The sequence below is a fragment of the Myotis daubentonii genome, chromosome 1 (assembly GCF_963259705.1).
Source record: "Myotis daubentonii chromosome 1, mMyoDau2.1, whole genome shotgun sequence".
In the NCBI taxonomy this organism is placed as follows: Eukaryota; Metazoa; Chordata; class Mammalia; order Chiroptera; family Vespertilionidae; genus Myotis; species Myotis daubentonii.
The window spans coordinates 232804639-232825180 of record NC_081840.1 but is presented as its reverse complement, the minus strand read 5'-3'; the positions used below and the strand labels follow the sequence as shown (position 1 = coordinate 232825180).

Sequence of the window (20542 nt, the reverse complement as noted above, 5' to 3'; positions counted from 1 at the left end):
TGCTTCCCGCTCGGAGCACAGACCAGTGTGCCTGGTCCCCTGGTCAGGAACCTCAGAGGCTCAAGAGAAGACAGAAACATGCTCAGACCTGAAAATCCAGTGCTCTGATCTACCTTAGAAATCGTAGGTGCCAAGTAGGAAAGTATTTGTGAAGAGGGGACACTAACTGTGAGCCTGGGGGTGGGTTTTGCAGAGGAGGTGCTGCTGGGGTAGGGTTTTGAAGGGTAAGGAGAGCTCTCTGGACCCATGTGGTTGTAGGTCCAGGTTGTCAGCCAGGCTTTCTCCAGGTGAAACCAGGCATCGCGCCGTGCCTGGGGGGCTGCGTGGGAAGTACTTGAGAAGAAGCTGGGGAGCCCTGCAGGTGTTTCTGTTGTGCCGAGGTCACCAGCTGGGCTGGCTGGGAGGAGCCACTGGTTCCACCTGCTGGGCATTTCTGCCCCTTAGCAGAGTGTCTTCAAGACTCAGAACCTGCCAGTCCGTGACTTCCCATCAGCCCTCAGCACAGCAGCTCATGGTGTGCCTCTCCTCTGCAGACATCGGTCTTGTTCTCTCTGCCGTGGGTCCCCTGCAGAGCGGCCAGCTCAGGCTCCCACCGTGACCCTGCGTGGCCAATGCAAACCTGTTTCTTCCCACTTTCAAGTCTCGAATCTCATTCCAGTTCACCCTGCATCTTTGCCTCCCTGTGCCCGGTCAAACTCAGGAGGGGCACAAAACCGCCCACATGGAGTAACGCCTGGGAGGACAGCAGAGCCTGCGTGGGGGTGGGTCTGTGTGTGGGGACCACAGTCTTAGGGAGGGTGATGGTCCACACACATAGCACCAAATGGTTACTGTGGCCAGGCAGTGTGCTGAACACTTGACAGACACTGTCTGATTCCGTCCCTCCCACAGCCCCTGGAGGTAGGTATTTCCATTTTACTTAGGAGAAAACGAAAGCACAGAAAGGTGCAGTAATTTGCCTAAGGTCACACAGCTAGTGAAAGGGAGAGCTGACATCTGAACCCTTGAGACCGCAGCCTGAAGGCTGAGAATGGGACCAGAGTCCACACCCAGCTGCGTCCCTGACACCTGCCAGGAAGGAGCCAGACGTCCAGTCACAGCTGTTGTCCCGACGACACCAGGCTTCCTTCTGTCGTCCTCATCTTTGTGGCTGTCACTCACCATTTCTCATCCTTTCCTCTTGTGGCTCACTCCCCCACCTGCCCAGATTGGTCTTTCTCATCACCCGACCAGGTCATCGCCCCTGCTGCTTACCACCCTCTGTAGCTCCCTAGTCCCCTCAGCACAAAAGTCACACAAAGTTATCTCATTTGGCCCCTGTGGCCTGTCCCCTTCCTCTCACCCTAGCCAGGCCCCAGGGTTCTGCCAAACCATCACCTGCTCTTGGGAATCCTTCCAAACCCAGCTGCCCCGCTCTCGAGTGTACAGCACTCTGCTCAGTTGTGTGTCCCAGAGGGTGGGGCTCCCAGGCGTGGTCCCCAAGGGCAGGCTGTAGCTTCAGGGGGCGTTCCTGGGCCCAGGGCTGCTGGGGAAAGCCGAGGGCCCGGCCTTGGCCCAGGAACCAGGTGGCCCGCTCCCTCATGAAGCTTACAGAATTGGAGGGAAGGCCGACATTGAACCACTGGGCACAAGTAAGTCTTGAATTACAAGTGCGATGAGTGCTAAGAGGGAAAAAGGTGGCTTTGTTGTGTTTAATGGAAGGCCCACCATGGCTTGGTCTTGGTGTTAGGTGGTGAGGCCAAAGTCAGAGATGGCTTCTCTGAGGAAGTGACAGGCCTGAAGGGTGACTGTCATTCAGTGAGACCGAGAGCAGAGGATGTTCTAGAACATGGACACGGCATGAGTGAAGATCGGGGTCAAGGAGGAGCTGGGGGTTGGAGGACCAAGGGAAGGCCAGTGTGTCCAGGGGCTGGGTGAGCAGGAAGGACAGCGGGACCGCAGTTACCACTGTGACTGCATCAGAAGCGCAGTGGGACGCGCTGGCATCGGAAGGAAGCGGGAGTCACCGCTCTCTTTCCACTCAGAAGCCCCTCCTGCAGGTGGGGAGGCTGCGGAGGGAGGGGAGGGACGGCCGGAGGGCACCTGCTCCCCCCCTGGGACAGGGCTGCCCAGAGGAGTAGTTCTTCAGAGTGCACGCCCTTGGCCCACGTGAGAGCACCGTGTAAGGGTTTGCCATGTTTTTTTCGGTGATTCCAGAGTTTCCTTTTTAGCAGTAATAATGACAGTGTCAGAGGGGGGGAGCCCGAGGAGCAGGTCTTAGGCCGATGACCACGCTGACCGTGTGGCGAGGGGAGTGTTAGAAGCTCCTGAGCTGTCGCGGGGCTGCTTCATGTATTTCTTGAGGCATCGGTTGCTTTCACCTCCCACCTGGTTTCAGTGTGACCTGTGGTGTAGACGCGCCACCAGCCCTGTAAGACGTGTTCGCCAAGCGCGTCCCCCAAGGCTTCCAGAAGTGACTCGTCTGTCTGTAGCCTCACGGCCTGGGTGAGCAGATATGAATGCTGAAATGTGATTAGAACTTTTTTCTTGTAGGCTTTACCGCCAGCACCTGTTCAGAATCACACAAATAAGCATCAGGTATTCAATGCATCTCTTCAAGACCATATTTACCCAAGCTGTTTTGGGACTGCTCCAGAGTGGAATAGTTCTAAGTTTATAAGTCTGTGGGGATCAGAAGTGATGAATGATAAGAACTGGAGTCCTGGCACTTTCCTGCCAGATACAATTTCTGGTAAGGAACCTGTTCACACTTTATTCAAGTTTTCCAATGACCCCGAGCTGAGTGGATGGCCATCTGGCTGTGTTCTCCCCTGGAAGCCCCAGAGGGCGGGCCCTCGTGCAGCCGTGCCCAGGCTGCTGCTCCCCGGCCTCTGCCTTCGATGGGCGGCCCTGGGCCCGCCATGCTGCCCCCTCCCTCCACATCTGTCACAGCCACGGCCGTAGCAGGGGCCCAGCTGACGCCCAGCTCTGCTGCCAAGTGCTGCTGAGGGTCTTGTCTCCAGGGTTCGGGTTCGGCCACTGGTTCTCGAGCAGGGGCGGTAACCAGACATGGCCCAGTGCACAGGGTGGGGCAGCAGTGCCACAGCCGACTCAAGTGTTGTCACTTACCTTCCTTTTCTCTGTTTCTGTACTGACCCTTAATGGGACTTGTCCCTCTAACAACTCCGCCCTCCCAGCCGCTGAGGCGCAGCTGTCACTTGAGAGCCGGGCGCCTAAGGGGCTGCTACCTACCCCTCATCTCTGTCTTCATGTGGTTAGAGCCCCTGGCAGCCCCACGCCCAGCCCCTGCATGTGTTCAGAACAGCAAGCGAGACTGGACATCTGTCTGGTCTGTGCCTAGAAAGGGTTTCTAGCTGTGTGACCTTGGGCAAGTTGCTTGGCCTCTCTGAGCCTCAGATTCTTCATCTTTAGGATGGGAATAATACTCCCAAGCTCAGAAGGCAGTTCTAAGACATAAAAGAAAACGACTTGTGGGAAGCACCGAGCACAGGTCTTGACGCAGCAGGTGCTCAGTGAGTTTTCTTTTTGCGTAAACGCTAGCGCACTCGGTCGTCCCAGGAGAAGGCTCACTGCCGAGCAGCCCCAGCAGGAAGAGTGTAACCTGCGAGTGCTCTTTAATTGTAGCTAAATGTCGTTTCTTTAGAAGCCTTAATTTTCCCTTTTGTCTCTAAAGGGAGTGAACTATTAGGGCCAACATTCTCAGAAACAAGACCCGACACCCTCCCACCACCGCCGAGCAGTGGCTCGCCCACAGGTCTGGACTGTAAAGAGAAAAGAAACGCTGCAAGAAAGAAATGCCTGTACAGCTTCCAAGACGCTTTCATGGAAGCGAACAAAGTGGTGATGGCCACCTCCTCGGCCACCTCCTCCGTGTCCTGCACGGCCACCACGGTGCAGTCAAGCAACAGCCAGTTCAAAGTGTCGTCCAAGAGGCCTCCTTCCTTAGGTAAGGCCTACTGCTGGCGGGGCCCTCGGCGGCCCGGCGTTCGCCGCATCTCGGGGACCGCCCTTAGCTGGCCTGGCCGGAGGCTCGGTGTCACTAGCTGTGTTCACGCCCAAGAGAGTCCTACTGTCCCATGTCCTCTGGGGCTTGGCCACACGGGTCCTGCCTTTCATCTCTGTACCTGCTGTTGTGAGCACAGACATCTAAAAGCAGAACCTCATGGACAGTGTGCCTGTGGGCATCGCTGGGGTGCAGGTGGTGTGCTGTCACCCTCGGATCCGTGCCCACAGGAGAGCAGGAAGCAGGGAAGCCATCAGACGGGCAGGTGGCGGGGCCCAGGAGCTGGCACAGGGGGCCCGCGCTGGCCAGGGGCACCGTGTGCGTAGCGCAGAGCGTCGGAGCAGCTCCCAGCACGTGGGGAAGGGAGGCGTCCCGGTGCTCAGGAGGGACTGGTGGGGCGGCTGCTGCTGCCTGGGGAGGAGAAGGTCATGGTCGCTGTGTGAGCAAGAGCGAGGGAAGGGGAAGCCGGTGGCACCTCGGTGGTGGTGAGAACCTTGGGTGTTCTCACAGTTCACAAGGGGGAGCAGGGTGCCCTGCCTGGAGGTGGCCTCACCACCACGGAGCAGCCTCAGGTGCTCCTGGGCGGCAGGCAGGAGGCACAGCATGGCCTTGGCGGGACGCGGCCCAGGACGTCCGCTCAGTCTGACCTGGGACCCCTGCAGCTGGTGGCGGCTGCTCTGCTCAGAGGGGTGTCAGGGCGAGTTAGAGCGGGCGGGGCAGCTCGGAAGGACGTGCAGGAAAGGGCTGTGCGGGGGGGGGGCGGGGGGATGTTCAGGACCGAGAGCGTCCTTCATGGCGGGTGTCTGGTGCGAGGTGCTGTGTGGTCACAGTGACGTGTGCATCCTTTCCAGGGCCTGTGCCAAACAAAGTAAGTAGGGGCGTGTGTGTCAGAAATGAAGGAAAAAGGACAAAATGGTAACTGGTCATGCATTCAGGTGAAGGGTATTGGGTGTTTTTTTGACTGTTTCCTTCAACTTTTCTATAGATTTGAACATAATTAGACCAAAAAAAATGGGTAGAAAGTCCTAAGAGGATTAGGAATGTGTGTCTGACCTGAGCTGTCGGCACGACTCCATGTCTGACGCAGGTGAGGTCTTCCACGGCATCAGCAAGGAGGAGCACAGGCACCCGGTGCCCGCCGCCCCGAGGAACAGCCCGACCGGCCTGGCGCCGCTCCCCGCACTCGCCCCCGCCCCCCTCGCACCAGCCTCCACGCCTCACCTGGCAAACCTTGCAGCCCCCGCCTTCCCCAAAAGTGCCGCCACCTCTCCTGGGTTTGTGGACACGCGCAAGAGCTTCTGTCCTGCTTCGGTCGCCCCCACGGCCCCCAGCACAGACGGTCCCATCAGCGCGCCTCCAAGCGTCTGCAGGTGAGCCCGGTCCTGGCGGTCGAGGCCAGGACACGTTGGAGACTGGGTGCTGTGCTCCTGACTCCGGAAGAGCTGTGGGAGCTCTGCCCCTGGTGCCGGCGGTGGCTGACCCGTGCCGTGCGGCGAGGAGGGCGGACGCCGGCAGAGGCCGGGTGGGGAGGCTGGTGCAGAGCAGGGCTGACTGGGTGGGTGCACAGACCCCCCTCCCCCCGACCCATCAGGGAACGCGCCTTGGGTGTCTTTTAAGTTGTACTTGTTACACTCTGAGCAAAGTACAACACAGCAAACTCTTGACAGTTTTGTTTTGTTTTAAATATGTTTTTATTGATTTCAGAGAGAGAGGAAGGGATAGGGCGAGGGAGAGACATCTGTCGGTTGCCTCCCGTATTCACATCCTGACCGGGAACCAAATCCCCCCCCCACCTGGTGCACCGGACAACGTTCAGCCAACCGAGCCGCACTGGCCAGGGCTGGACAGTTTATTTTGTTTTGTTTTTTGTTGTTTTTCTTAAGGTGCCTGTGTGCATGTACGTCATGCGTTTATTATTTTTTAATTCTCACCCAAAGACATGTTTTCATTCATTTTAGAGAGAGAGGAAGAGAGAGGGGGAAAGAGAGAGAAACATCCATTGGTTTCCTCCCGCACGTGCCTCAAGCTGGGACCAAACCCGCCACCTGTGCACGTGCCCCAACCAGAATCAAACCCTCCACCTTTCCGTGTATGGACAGCGCCCCAGCCCGCTGAGCCGCACGGGCCAGGGCTGCGCAGTTTTTATGTGAAGACAGCTTTTGTTACCTGAACTTGCCTGTTGGAAGCCACCTCCCACCCCCCAGAATAAAGCGGTGGTGGGGACAGTAGAGAGACCGTGTGTGACCACCCGCCTCACGCACCGCCTTGCCCCGCTGCCGCCCAGCCCCCCGACTGTGGCCCCATGTCCGTGTGGACCCGGGTCTGGTGGTGAGGGGCAGAGCCTCTAGGGGTGGCCGCTTGCTGACTGGCCCGTGTGCGGTTTCGCAGTGACCCGGACTGCGAAGGGCACCGCTGCGAGAATGGCGTCTACGACCCACAGCAAGACGATGGGGACGAGAGCGCAGACGAGGACAGCTGCTCCGAGCACAGCTCTAGCACCTCCACCTCCACCAACCAGAAGGAGGGCAAGTACTGTGACTGCTGCTACTGTGAATTCTTCGGGCACGGCGGGGTGAGTGCGTGCTGCCGGGACAGGGACAGCAGCTGTCAGTGCCGCGCGGGTGTCAGTGTGTGACGGTCACAGCACACACAGGCTGCGAGGCCTGGTGGAATTCAGGGGACTTACTTGCAACATAGTTCAAACCAAGGTCTGGTCTCACACGGCAAGTCCACTTCTAGGTTGTCCTTATCCTAAAGCAGTGGTTCTCAACCTTCTGGCCCTTTAAATACAGTTCCTCATGTTGGGACCCAACCATAGAATTATGTTCGTTGCTACTTCATCGCTGTCATGTTGCTACTGCTATGAATCGTCATGTAAATATCTGATATGCAGGATGGTCTTGGGCGACCCCTGTGAAAGGGTCGTTCGACCGCCAAAGGGGTCGCGACCCGCAGGCTGAGAACCGCTGTGACCTAAAGGTATAATGAAAACATTTGCCCAAAGATTTAGCTATAAGGCTTTCATCACGGCATTTTTGCCCGTTGGTGAGTTTTACAATAGATGATTGGATAGGGGTTGACAGAGTGCCCAGCTGTGGGCAGCCAGGGTGTCCGGTCTGTCAGCCGCCTCATGGGGACACATATGCACACGGTTGTCTTCCCTGTTTGAACACAAAGGGTATTGACGCAGGCGGACGTGGACAAGGACGCGCCAGCCCCCAGCGGGTGGCCGCGGGGCAGGTGGTTCTTCTGTTGGCTCCGCCTCGCCGCCTCGGTGGTGTGCGGGCCGGTCAGAAATCTTGGCCGTGGGGTGGAGGGCAGTTCTTTCTCCTTTCGGTGCTGAGCAAGGAGCCTGCAGTGGGTACAGAGATGCAAGGGTGGACGTGGGCACGACAGGAAAGATGACCACACTGTTCACATAGAAGGAGATGATCAGTATGTGTAGTTAGCTGTTTCTGATTTAAAAGTAGTTACTTTTATATAGCTGCATATAATTTACCAGATCTTTTATGAATATATAGATTTTCTTTTTTTCCGGCCATTTGTTTCTCTTATTTCCTTATTTTTTTATGTATTACTGGGTAATAACAAAAACTTTAATTTTAGAAATAGTCTGAAGTTTCTCTTCCAAGCCATTGAAACTTGAAGTTTAATCTAGTCACGTTTTCATGTATGGTCTTAGCCTCCAGCCGCACCCACAAGTAGGAATTACGCAGAGATGAGGGAGAAGCTGCGCTTGCGGCTGACCAAGCGGAAGGAAGAGCAGCCGAAGAAGGCGGACCAGCTGTCGGAGCGGGAGGGCATGGTGGACCACCGCCGGGTGGAGGACCTGCTGCAGTTCATCAACAGCTCCGAGCCCAAGCCCGTGAGCAGCACGCGCGCCGCCAAGCGGGCGAGGCACAAGCAGAGAAAGGTAGCCTGCGCCCGCGCCAGGGCGGCGGGGACTGTGACTGCGGGGCCTGGAGCCACTGCACTGGCCACGGCGTGGCTTCCACAGCCCCTGCCTGTCTCTGGCCTGAGCTGGAGGCTGTGGGGAGCCCCACGCTGTGTCTAGGACGTATCGCCTCTTTGTGTTGTGGCTTTGCTGGTGGACCCAAACCAGCCCCAGGGCCTCGTGCTGGCCGGCCGGCCGGGTGCAGACCCTCTGCCTCTGTGCCAGGGAAGCAGAGGAAGTGGGGTGGCGTGGGCTTTTGACTGGCTGAACGAGTGACTCTGATAGGAGGCGGGAACAGAGGCCGTCTGCATGGAAGAGGCCGGGCCCGTGGCGTTGATGTGCAGGTGGCGGAGGAGGTGATGCCGTGTGGGCAGCCCTGGACAGTGCCCACCTCACCTTATGGCTGGGATGTGTCAGAGGCAGGTCCACCCCGTGGTGGGTGTGACTGGACTTGACCTGAGGTCCAGCAAGTGAGTGGGGCCCCCAGGGACTGTGTGCCAGTCACTGCAAGGTGTCCTGTCCTTCGTCGCAAGCCTCCTCAGGAACCCACCCCGGTTCTCCTGGTGGGCTCCCCACGGAGCCCCGGGCAGCAGGCCCAGCCATCTCCCTCATGCAGCCACCTCAAGGCGTCAGGTCCAGGGCCAGCCCTCAGCAGGCAGATCAGGGCCGAGGCACGTGGCAGCTTGCAGGGGTCTGACCGCAAGAAGGGCTGCCCTGGGAGCAGGTGAGGTCGCCGTGAGGTCAGGCAGAGGCCGAGGAGGGCCTGCATCAGCATGTGGCTCTCGGGCCTGTGCTTGTCCTGCTGAGGGGCAGACCCACCAAACCTGCGGGGTGCGCCAGGGACTTGGGGGAGAGCCCGTTCTGCCCCAGGAGACCTGGTCTGCAGAGCCCACAGGAGTGGGGAGAGCGAGGTGTCGCCATCGGAAGTACCCTGCCTCTCCGAGGGGAGGGGTCCAGAGCCCTGGGGACGTCCTGTGCAGGCACTCAAAGCCTCGGGGTTGGCTCTACGCTTGTCAGGGGGCTCCCACCCTGGTCTCCTGTCCTCTATCCTTGCGGCCAGTCTGGATCCAGACTTGATGCCACAGGCCCACCGTGGTCCCCTGAGCACCCACTCACCCTGTGCTCTCCTGAGCACCCCGTTGGGCAGGTGACCCACCCACAGGTTGCTTTGTGTCTCCCTCCTAGTCAGCTGTTGAAGTGAAGGTGGCACCCGGCGGGCTGTGGGTTCACTGTAGCTTCGTCCTGGGGAGTTCTCAGACCTGCGCCAGGAGGCACCTACCAGCTGACACCAGGCCACCTGCAGGGCCGCCGGGGGCTTCTCCTGTGAAATTTGCTTAAATTGTGAAGCTAGCTTTTTAAAACGTATCATTTTATTTTTAACATAATTTTATATTAAATGTTTTCAAAAAGATAACTCGGTCTTAAATTGACGCCTACTGAAATGTAGGAACTAGCTTCAGCTGGGAGGGCTCCACTTCCCATGCACTTTTTTTTTTTAATATATTTTATTGATTTTTTACAGAGAAGAAGGGAGAGGGATAGAGAGTTAGAAACATTGATGAGAGAGAAACATGGATCAGCTGCCTCCTGCACGCCCCCCACTGGGGATGTGCCCGCAACCAAGGTACATGCCGTTGACCGGAATCGAACCCGGGACCCTTCAGTCCACAGGCCGATGCTCTGTCCACTGAGCCAAACCGGTTCAGCCCATGCACTTTATTTTTGCCGGAGCGTCTGACAGGCGCCCCTATGGAGGGAGTCTTCACTCGACGAAAAGGTGCGTCCTGCCGTAGGATAAGCAGGAGGAACCTGCTGTCAGCAGGCCCTGCGGCATGAGGAAACCATTGCTCCTGGCACACTAGTGACGGCAGCTCGGGAGTGCCAGCCGCGTGCCAGGCTGGGAGGGGGGTTTGTTTCCTAGGGCATCTGTTTGCATGTCCTGTTGATGCACAGAAATGCCTCAGCTTTCACCTGGGCAGGTGCGTGCTGGGCACAGTCATGTGCCGTTGGCTGTCACCTCCATGTGCAGCGGGCGTGGGGGCAGGGCAGGCAGCAGCTTCCACCTGGTTTTTTGTGTCTGGTCAATGGCTATGAGGGATTAACTACCACCTTCCCCAAATAAAGTAAGTCTATATGTGAAATAACTTGGGGTAGGTATCCTATCTAATAAAGACCCTCACACCATCACAAAGATGGCAGCGCCCACAGCCAGTAAGGAGGGAATATGCTAATTGACTGCCACACCCTCAAGGATGGTGGCTGCCCAGCTGCCCAGGGCTGCCCAAGGCTCAGGTAACCAGGGCCGGCTGAGGCTTGCGCTGCCAGCAGTGGCAGCAGCAGAGGTGTGATGGGGGCATCACCTTCCCCTGATGGCCAGGTCGCCTCCTGCCCCTGAGGGCTCCCAGACGGTGAGAGGGGGCAGGCGGGCTGAGGTACACCCCCCATCCCTGCATGAATTTCATGCACCGGGCCTCTAGTGTTTTAATAAGAGCTTTTGGCTTATTCTAGCCCTTTTGGTTTATATTCTTTTTTTTAACTTTTTTTGATTTTTATTGATTTTTTTACAGAGAGGGATAGAGAGTTAGAAATATTGATCAGCTGCCTCCTGCACACCCCCTACTGGGGATGTACCCGCAACCAAGGTACATGCCCTTGACCGGAATCAAACCTGGGACCCTTTAGTCCCTAGGCCGATGCTGTATCCACTGAGCCAAACGGGTTAGGGCTTTTTTTAACTTTTTAAAAAATGTCTTCATTGATTTTTGAGAGAGAGGGAGGGAGAGAAAGATAGAAACATCGACGAGAGAGAAACATTGGCTGCCTCCTGCACGCCTCCTACTGGGGACTAAACCCGCAACTTGGGCATGTGCCCTGACTGGGAATCAGACCGGTGGCCTCTTGGTACAGGGGACAGTGATCAACCACTGAGCCACGCTGACCAGGCAGGGTTTCTGTTCTTACTATACGATTCATTTTTTAATTCTTATTTTTCCATATGTGTTAATTTTTCAATTGCTTACTGATATCTCAAACAGCCTTCTCTTTTCACCTGGCAGCTGGAGGAGAAGGCGCGCCTGGAGGCGGAGGCCAGGGCCCGGGAGCACGAGCATGTCCGCGAGGAGCAGAGGCAGCAGGAGCAGGAGGAGGAGCGGCTCACGGCGGAGCTGCAGCGGCTGCAGGAGCTCCAGAAGCTGCGCGCCGTGAAGAAGAAGAAGAAGGAGCGGCCGAGTAAGGACTGTCCCAAGCTGAGCATGCTGGCAGGGGCTTTGCAGGCGGCCGCAGACTCCCTGCCCAACCCTGTGCACATGCACAACGGCTCCCTCGAGCAGAACGAAGAACCAGAAACCTCACCGCACTCCCCGTCCAGACAGGCCAGCCACACAGAGCCTGGGCCAGAGGCCGAGCCCGGGCCGGAGGCCGAGCCCGGGGACAGCAGGGACTCCAAGCTCCTCCTGCCCGAGGGGGTCGGTGGGAAGCAGCCGGAGCCTCTGTCCTTTCTCCTGGACATAATGCATCACCACCAGGAGGGGACTGGCAAACAAAAGCCCAAACAGGCCGGGAAGGCCGGCAGCGAGGCTGGCAGGAGGCCCGTGGAGCCCCCCAGAGCCTCCGAGAGCCAGCCCAGACCCCGGCCTCAGACTGAGCCAAAGGCGAAAGTGCTCGACCTCACTTCCCTGGCGGAGCAGAAGCGAGAGGACAGGAAAGCCAACAGCAACAACAACAACAAGAAGCAGCTGAACCACGTCAAGGAGGGGAAGGCCAGCCCAGGCCCCTCGGAGCCCGCCTGCCCCGGCGAGCCTGCGCCCAGCAGCAAGCCGGTGCCGGCCGACTCCCCTCAGCCCCGCAGCAAGAGCAAGAAGAGCCGGAAGAAGAAGGGAGACAGAGCCGGCAGCTCGCTCGGTAAGTTGGGGGAGTCTGTGATGAGGGTGCTGTGCCCGCTGTTGGGGGAGTCTGTGATGAGGGTGCTGTGCCCGCTGTCCCCGCTCGTGTCGGTTGCGGTCAGTGTCAGTGTCCAGAACACTCGCCTGCGTGCCCGGCCCGGCCTGGAGGACGCGGGGGTCTCCTATGCAGCCTCGGGGGCTCATGCTTTGGGGGGGGGAGTCCTTGATAATACTTGCTTTCCTCTGGAAAAGCAAGTTAGCATTTCCTGGTTAGCATTTCTGTCTCTAATGAGGTTAATTTTGGTGAACTGCATATCCGTAGTAAATTGCCCTTTTAAACTAGATTTTCTAATTTATTTACCTAGAGATCTGCATACGTAATTGGTTCATTTTGTAACTTTTTGATCAGCCACGGAAGCAGGTGGCTGCGATGAGACTTGTGTGAAGTGTCATGAAAATGACGCTGTGGGGCGGTGGGGTTCATGAGGAACTTGCCAGAACTTGCTGGCCAGGCACAAGGTCTGACTTGAGAGTGAGGAAGGAGGTGGCTTGCAGCAGCCAAGGGGTGAGGTGGTGCCCGCGGGGGGTCAGATGCTTGAAGGGCGGATGCACAGGGGAGGCGCTCTAGGGACAGAGCTCAGGATGGAGGTCCAGGTAGGGTGGGGCTTTGGTGGTGTGGGATCCAGGTGTGGTTGAAAGCACAGGGACCCTGGAGGCCAGAGGTGTGGGGCAGGGGAGGGAGTGCCAGACGGGGAGGGGGTGTGGTCCTGCGGTCATGCGCGTCCTTAGGCCCTTAGGGGAAGCTTTTCAGGGGGTTCCTGTGAGCTCACAGGTGTGGAGGCACTCCCCCTGTGCTGTGCGCCATCGCAAGTGTTAGCTGCTGTTCTGCACGTCAGCCCCGCCTTGGTCATGCTCCTGCCAAGTGATGGGAAGAAAGGGAGCCCCTTTTTATTAGCCTCCAGCACATGGTCCCAGCTGAGGTCTGCAGGGGGTGAGCCTCGCCTCACCGGCCTGGTGCTGAGGCTGTGCCTGAGCCACGCGGCCCGCGGTCCCCTCACTCCGGCTCAGGCCTCGTGAAGGAGCCCCGCTGGGGGTGGGGCGGCGGGGTTCCTGGTGAGGCCGGTGCTGCACTATAAACCGAACGCCAGCAGAGCCACTGCTGGGCCCGGCCTCCTGCCCTCTTCCTGTGAGGGGCCCAGAGGGACAGTGCTGTCTCCCCACGGGCCTTCCTGCCCCGCCTCCCTCCCTCCAGCAAGGGCTTGGACAGCCTCTGGGCGGAGGGCTCAGGGCCCCTCTGGCCTCTGGCACCGAGACCCAAGTTAATGGCGCCGCTCGGGATCGGCCGCCAGCAAGGTTTAGTTTGTGAAGTTGTTGCGGTTTAATAAAATCAGAGTTCTGCTCTGTTCAGATGCCTGCGCTTATAATTCGACTTGCCTCTTTATTTCACAGATGATGTCTTTCTGCCTAAAGATATCGACCTGGACAGTGTGGACATGGATGAGACGGAGAGGGAAGTGGAATATTTCAAAAGGTGAGCGGCAGCGGCTGTCTGGCTCCCGCAGCGCTGACGGCAGCTTTCCTGCATGTGAGGCCCGGCACACACGGACCTCCTCACTCTCACCCTCACTCTCACTCTCACTCGCGTCCACTTCTCCCCTCCCCCGTGTGTGCAGACTGGTTTACAGCAGTGGTTCCCGAAAGGGTCAGGGCCACAGCATCACCTGGGAACTGGGGTGGCTCCCAGACCCGGAATCCGACGGGCGGAGCCCAGTGTCTGCTCCCACAGCCTCAGGGGCATGCTCGTCGGGGCGAAGTGACTGGTCTGGAGCACAGTGGGAGGAGAGCAGGGTGTCGGCAGCAGGACCCGCCAGGTCATAGCGGCCCGGCCTGGGTTCGGGGCGGAGCTGTTCTCTGAGGGCAGGGGCAGCACAGGTGAGTGTCCTGGCTGCTGTGGGGCGGGGCACGGGCTATCAGAGGACTTGCCAGCGTCAAGGGGGACAGGAGGGGCAGAAGGGGGAGCCCTTGAGGTGAAAGGTGCCTCACCAGCGCAGGTCTGCAGCTGTGGCGAAGAGGAGAGCCGGGTTCTGCGACGGCACAGGCCTCCCTCCCTGGACGGGCGTGGGCTGCAGGTGCTGCGCTTGGACAACTAACCGGAGTGTCAGCAAACACTCATTTTATCTGCCAGACTCGTGGCAACAATAGTCATTTTCAGGTTCGTTCAGATTTCTTCCACCCAGATTCGAGCTGGAAAGGTGAAGGAAATGTCCTTCTTTCCCTGAGTACCAGGCTTGCCCATTGTTACGGAAGCAGGTGGCACCCGTGGTCTTCACAGATGCTGTTGAGCACAGTGTGTGATTGGAGCAGGAGAGCGGAGGCTGTGGCCCTCCTGGCCCTCGCTGTCCCCAGGCCCAGAGGGAGCGACTGGGGCTGTGAAAGGTCTCCTTTCAAGTCACTCGCGCCTGTGAACTTGGGGCTAAGCGCAGGCAGGCTGGCATCCCCGGTGTCGCTCATTGAGAATGGCAGCAGCACGGGGCCCCGGGTGCCCAGACGGGCTCATCAGAACCTCCGTGGCAGCTTCCCTGCAGGGCAAGTGGAAAGGATAACACAAACGGGCGCCCGCCACGTCCTGAGGACGGGGACCAGGTGCGGCCGGGCGGCTAGGCGTGGGGGCCGCACTGAGCCCAGGCAGCTCCAGCTCCGGTGACTGGTGTTTTGTCTTCCAGATTCTGCTTGGATTCCGCCAGGCAGACCCGACAAAGACTGTCCATCAACTGGTCCAACTTTAGCTTGAAAAAGGCCACCTTTGCTGCCCACTGAGTGAGGATCACCGGAGAGGGACGCACGGGAGCTCGCCAGGCCTTGCCGGGGGCCACAGCGCCTGGGACCCAGCCCGAGGACGTGCCGCCCGCCCGCCCTATTAGCTTGTGTGCGTGTCGTCTGTGAGCCTCTGACCGTAGCTCTGTGCCCTCGGGTTGGACAGTAGCTCCTGCCACTTCTTCCGCCACCGTGGCCCCCGGGGCCTGGGCCTTGGCCAGAGACGAGTTTGCATCCTCCACGTGGCTCCGTGGCCCCTGCATCTCACCCTGTCTGTCATCTGTCCCCCTGGGTGACGCCCTCACTCAGCTCCCACCCGAGATGGGCGGGCGGGCGGGGCAGGCACGCTCCGATCTCCACAATCTACTGTTCAGAGTGTACACGTTGCGCTGTTTGTGTCCGACCCCTGACTTGTAGCCAGCTTGTGTACGACCCCTGCCGAGTGAGAAAGTTCAAAAGCAAACCCACCCAGTACTCACCACCCAGTCTGTTAGAGTGTACGACTGTATTAACACGGAGGCCTGCCTGGCTACTTTTTAACATATTGTTAAGTAATATTAAAATCATGTCTTTCTTTTTGAAAGATGGAATACATTAGTACAGTAGGAGACCTCGTCTGCTTGCTTTCTGCTGGGGGTGATGGGAGTGGGCGGGGCTGGGTGTGCGGGCGGCTGCCCCCTCCAGGGGCCTTGGGCCACCACCCCATGTGGACCCAGGCCCCAGGACAGAGTTCAACCGGAAGTGGTAAGTGCTAGAGAGGCAGTGGGCGGGCCACACCCAGAGGGGTGCCGGGAAGCCATCACCTTCACACCTGTGGGCTGACGGAGGCAGAGCAGGGGAGCAGGGTCCGTCGGCCGGGGTGACACATGGCCTTGGAGGCAGGTGCCCATCTAGCTTTGTGGGGGTTGTGATAAAAAACTGCAAATACCAGGTTGGGTGTAAGCCAGGAGTGTGAATAGTATTTAAAATGAAAAAAGGAAGCCCAGCTGGGTCCCTTCTGAGGTCTCAGGCAGTTTTCAGAAAGGGCTTGTAGAGCTGCCACTCTCCTAGAACACTCCACGGCTCCCACTGCGCCTCCGGAAAACCTGCGAGGCCCTGCTTCTGTGCAGCTGCCTGGGGAAAGGGGAGGTGGGCCGGCCTGGAGTGTTCTGGCCTCGAGGGTTCTGAGCCCACAAGGCTTCCTGCCAGAGGGACAGGGTGCAGGTGGAGAAGGAGAGGAGGCAAGGACTCGGGCTCCGGCCTGAGCTCCGAGAGGGACAGTACTGCCATCCTAGGGGCTGCGGTCAGTCGCGTAGGCCTCACACAGGCTGAGTCCACTGCGGACAGAGGGTCAGAGCCCCAGAACCAGCGTGGAGGAGGGGAAGAGTAGCCGAGGCACGGAGCAGGGAGGCTGGGACTGGCTGCAGGGCGCGAGGGTAGGCAGTAGCTGAGGGAGCAGGGCAGGCAGGAGCCAGTGTGGCCCCGGGGCTTGTTGTTCAGGTGGCGCGTGGCTCCCGGGAGGACCCTGCAGAGAGGGACACAGGCCACCTGAAGTGTCAGTGCTGTTGGTGTCTGCGCAGGGACACCTGGGGGCCTCGGACTCCACCCTGGCATCCTGTGCCGGTGGGAACCTTTGCTGTTATTCACCCTGGCCTCAGGGCATTTCCCCATCGATGTTGAAAGAGAGCGGAAGGGAGGGGGTGACAGACACATCGATGGGTTGCCTTCCCCCACGACGGGCTGGAGATGGAACCTGCACACACACTCTGGGTATGTGCCCTGACAGGCAATCAACCGGAAACCTTGTGAACGGATGGATGATGCTCCAAATCCAGCCAACCGAGCCAACTGGCCAGGGCCTGAGGCCGTGTCTGAGCAGGGGCAGCACAGGGCAGTGTCCCCTCTGGGAGGGTGGGGGCAGGTCTGAGGCCCAGCTTCCTGCCTGGAGGCAGCTCTTGTTTTGCAGCTTCGCCTGTGCCCTGCAATGCTGGTTCGGGGCCGCGTGATCGCGTGAAATCCAGCTGCCCTGAAGTGCCACGCCAGGAGCCCGTCACACGGAGAGGTTTTGATTTTTCCTCAGCTAGTAATTTTACTTTTTAAATTTATTTTTTTTATGTACATCCCCCGTCAGTCTGTTCTCTGCGTCCTGTTGGTTGGTTGGTTGTGTTCTTTAGATTCCGTGTGCGTGAGCTCATGGTGCTTGCCTCTCTGCCTCACTTACACTGAGTGGCCAGATTATGATGACCACCTGACGTTTGTAGGCACATTAGCCGTACACTGCATCACACGGGATATGGAAGCCGAAGGCCTGTTCGAACACCTTTGCTGTCTGCAGTTACCAAGATAAAACGTCTCCAATTCGCACAGGGACACAAGGATTGGACAGTCGAGCATTGGGAAAAAGTCATGTGGTCCGATGAATCAGGTTTCCAGCTGCATCATGCAGATGGCAGAGTGAGAATTGGGCGGAAACAGCATGGAAGCATGCAGCCCACATGCATGAGTACAACCCTTCAAGCTGGTGGGACAGTGTTATGGTTTGGGGCATGTTTTCCTGGCATGATTTGGGTCCTTTAATTCGTGTGGAACAACGTCTGAATAGCACAACATACCTAAGTATCATTGCTGATCGAGTTCATCCTATCATATTGATGGTGTATCCCAATGGAGATGGCTTCTTCCAACAAGACAATGTGCCATGCCACAGTGCTCGTATTATGCAGGAGTGGTTTCAAGAACATGAGGGAGACTTTACCTTTCATAGGTGGCCCCCACAATCACCAGATCTCAATCCAATGGAGCATTTGTGGGACGAAGTTAAAAGAGCCACCAGGCAGCTGGTGCCGCAACCATCAAATCTCACAGAACTGGACAGTGCTATTCATCAGGCATGGGGTCAGATTCCTCGCATCACCTTTCAACCTCTCGTGGAGTCAATGCCAAGAAGAATCACCGCAGTATTGAAGGCAAAAGGTGGCCCAAAGAAGTACTGATGGGGTGGTCATAATAAATGGCCACTCACGTTCAAATATATCCCAAGTTCAAAGGCTGTTAAATCGCATTGTTTACCCGTATCTTCAGGAAAAAAATCACTTCTGTCGTGGTAAACAACCTGCTTTGCTATTTATAATGGTCTGGCCCTCTAGCAACTTCAGTGGGAAATTATAGCTAATTTACCTACAAAGCTCAGGTGGCCATAATGATCTGGCCCCTCAGTGTATCTCACCGAATGCCCTTGGTCCAGCCGTGTTGCTGCAGATGGTGACCTTCCATTCCTTTTATGCACACGCAGGACCCCATCGCATGTATGTCCCGCATCTCTACCGTGTCTGTCCATGGACCAGGCTCACTCCACTTCTTGATTATTGTGGATAAAGCTGCAATGAAAATGGGCTTCCCAGGCACCAAACATGGGGTATGTTTATCTTTTTTAATTAGGGTTTTTGTTTTCTTCAAATACCCAGAAGTGGAATTGCTGGGTCGTAAGGCAATTCCATTTTTAATTTTTCAAAATATGTTTTTATTGATTTCAGCGAGGGATAGAAACATCAGTGATGAGAGAGAATTATTGGCTGCCTCCTACACGCCCCACACTGGGGATCAAACCCGCAACCCGGGCATGTGCCCTGACTGGGAATCGAACCATGACCTCCTGGTTCACAGGTCGACGCTCAACCCCTGAGCCACACCGGCCAGGCCAGTTTTAATCTTTGGAGGACACTCGATACTGTTTTCCACGGTGGCTGCACCAGTCTGCACTCGCACCTGCAGAGCACTCCAGTTCCCCTTCTCCGTGTCCTCGGAGCACTTGGGTTGGTGTATTTTTTGTTGTGTATTTTTTTTTAGGTGAAGGCTGCTTTTATTAAATGACTGAAGCATGTAATTGCCAAGGCCACTAAGTACAGGTAAGAGAGGCGAAGCTTTATTTCTTGGCCTTCCTCCTGGGACAGAGCCTTGATCTCCTTCTTGGCCTGGAGCCGCTCTTCACGGCGCCTGTGGGCTTCCTTGGTCTCAGACCTGCGGGCCTCGGCCTGGTCAGCCAGAAGCTTCTTGTGAGCCTTGTCTGCCTTCAGCTTGTGGATGTGTTCCATGAGAATCCGCTTGTTTTTAAACACATTGCCCTTCACTTTCAGGTACAGGCTGTGGTACATGTGGCGGTCGATCTTAGATTCACGGTGTCTTCTGAGTAGCCGGTGAAGAATTCTCACCCTCCTCATCCAGGTCACTCTCAGGCATTCGAGCACCGGCGGTCCCCTTGCGCTTACCTATGCCCCTGTGCCTGCCCTTCCTGCGGGAATGGACACTCACAGGCTTCCGGATGGTCAGCCCATCTTTGATCAGCTTCCAAATCTGCTGCCGGGAGTTGGCGTTGGCGATTTCATGGGTCTCATGGGATCCAACCAGACCTTCTTTTTGCCACAGCGGAGGACGCTGGAGGCAAGCCTCTTCTGAAGCCGGAGCATCCTCATGGCTGCTGCCACAGCGGCGAAAGGATTGATGTATTGATGGCAGCCATCTGGCAGGTGTGAGGTGGCACCCCATTGTTTTAATTTGCATCTCTTTGGTGATAGTGATGTTGAACATTTTTTCATGTATCTCTTGGCTATTCGTCCTCTTCGGAGAAGTGTCTGTTCAGTTCCTTTGCCCATTTTTCATTGGATTGGTGTGGGTTTTTTGGTGTTAAGTTGTATGAGTTCTTTAAACATTTTGGGTACTAACCCCTTATTGGCTGTATCATTGGCAAATGTCTTCTCTCGTTTGTTAGGATTTTTTGTTTTGTTGGTTTTTTCCCTGTGCAAAACTTTGTGGTTTGATGAAGTTCCATTTGTTTACTTTTTTAGCCTTCCCCTGAGGAGACATATCCAGGAGCAATGTCAGAAAACTCAGGGCCTGTCTGTAGGCCAGCAGTTCCACCGTTCTCCTCTCATGGCACACAAACTAATTACTAAAATAAAAGAATGTATTTTTTTGCCCATCTGACAAAAAAAAATAGGTATCATTTTGGTTCATTCACCAGACGGCTATTGTGTTGGCTGTGTCCTTTTTTTACTTGACAATCTAAGGGGGAAGAGGTCAGGTATTGTGTTTTAAAAATTCTTGTGGCGCACTGGTTAAAAATCACTGCTCTTGGAGTTTATAATTTCAGCTGCTACACTTGCTTATTCTGTATATGGTGTAAGAAAGTTTCATTTTTCTGCATGTTTCGGTCCAGTTTTTCCATTACTTTATGCATTGGCTTTACGCCACTATATGTTCTCGCCTCCTGTGTCAGAGAGTAACCGCACCTGAGCGAGGACTTACCTGGCTGGCTGTTCCACTGGCCCGGATGTTTGGTGCTGGTGCCGATCTGCTTTGGTTACTGTAGCCTTGCAGTACAGTTTGATATCAGAGAGCATGGCATCTCCCAATTGGTTGTTTCTCACAAGTTCTTTGGCTATTTGGGGTCTTTTGAGGGTCCATATGGGGCCATTCCAGGCCCAGCACTGAGAGAGGAAGTACACAGAGCCCAGCGGGGCTGCCTGTGGAAGCAGCAGAGACTGGCATCTGGGGAGGCCGAGGGGCTGGAATTGTGGGGCAGCGTTCCAGGCAGGAGGGGCTGCACCCAGCCCAGGAGACCTGCAGCGTCCCCTCGGACCTACTCGCCTGCGTGGGTGGAATCAAGTTCTGTGTCTCAGGGGAATCGCCAGAAAGCAGGAGGCGGAGGGAGGAGTGGAAGATACAAAAAAGATGCCAATGAAGCTTGTAAAGAAATGAGAAGCACCCTGGACAGACCCACAGGCGAGAGCGCGCCGGCATCGGAGTGGGAACTGCCAGAGCGGAGCCGAGAGAGAAGAGGGAGAGGTGGGGCCACGCGCCCCTGTGCATGTGATGAACAGAAGCCCTGATGGAAGTCAGCTGTCCCAGCCGCTGTCCCTGCCTCAAGGGAAGTGG

The 20542-nt window shown here is 56.8% G+C and overlaps 1 protein-coding gene and 1 pseudogene across 6 annotated transcripts in view; one reads left to right on the top strand and one right to left on the bottom strand.

The window, feature by feature from the left end:
* The window catches only part of FAM193A (family with sequence similarity 193 member A), a 109880-nt gene extending 94640 nt beyond the window's left edge, over window positions 1-15240 (top strand). For all 6 annotated transcript variants that reach the window (XM_059677197.1, XM_059677186.1, XM_059677214.1 and 3 more), the window contains 8 exons: window positions 2533-2731; window positions 3674-3946; window positions 5091-5373; window positions 6392-6575; window positions 7686-7916; window positions 10994-11837; window positions 13268-13349; window positions 14542-15240. In XM_059677197.1, the coding sequence (XP_059533180.1) occupies window positions 2533-2731; window positions 3674-3946; window positions 5091-5373; window positions 6392-6575; window positions 7686-7916; window positions 10994-11837; window positions 13268-13349; window positions 14542-14635 (2190 nt within the window). In that variant the 3' untranslated portion in view covers window positions 14636-15240. The remainder of the gene's footprint in view (window positions 1-2532; window positions 2732-3673; window positions 3947-5090; window positions 5374-6391; window positions 6576-7685; window positions 7917-10993; window positions 11838-13267; window positions 13350-14541) is intronic.
* A 3213-nt stretch (window positions 15241-18453) lies between these two features.
* LOC132242819 (large ribosomal subunit protein eL19-like) lies at window positions 18454-20520 on the bottom strand (annotated as a pseudogene).
* Between the last annotated feature and the right edge of the window lie 22 nt (window positions 20521-20542).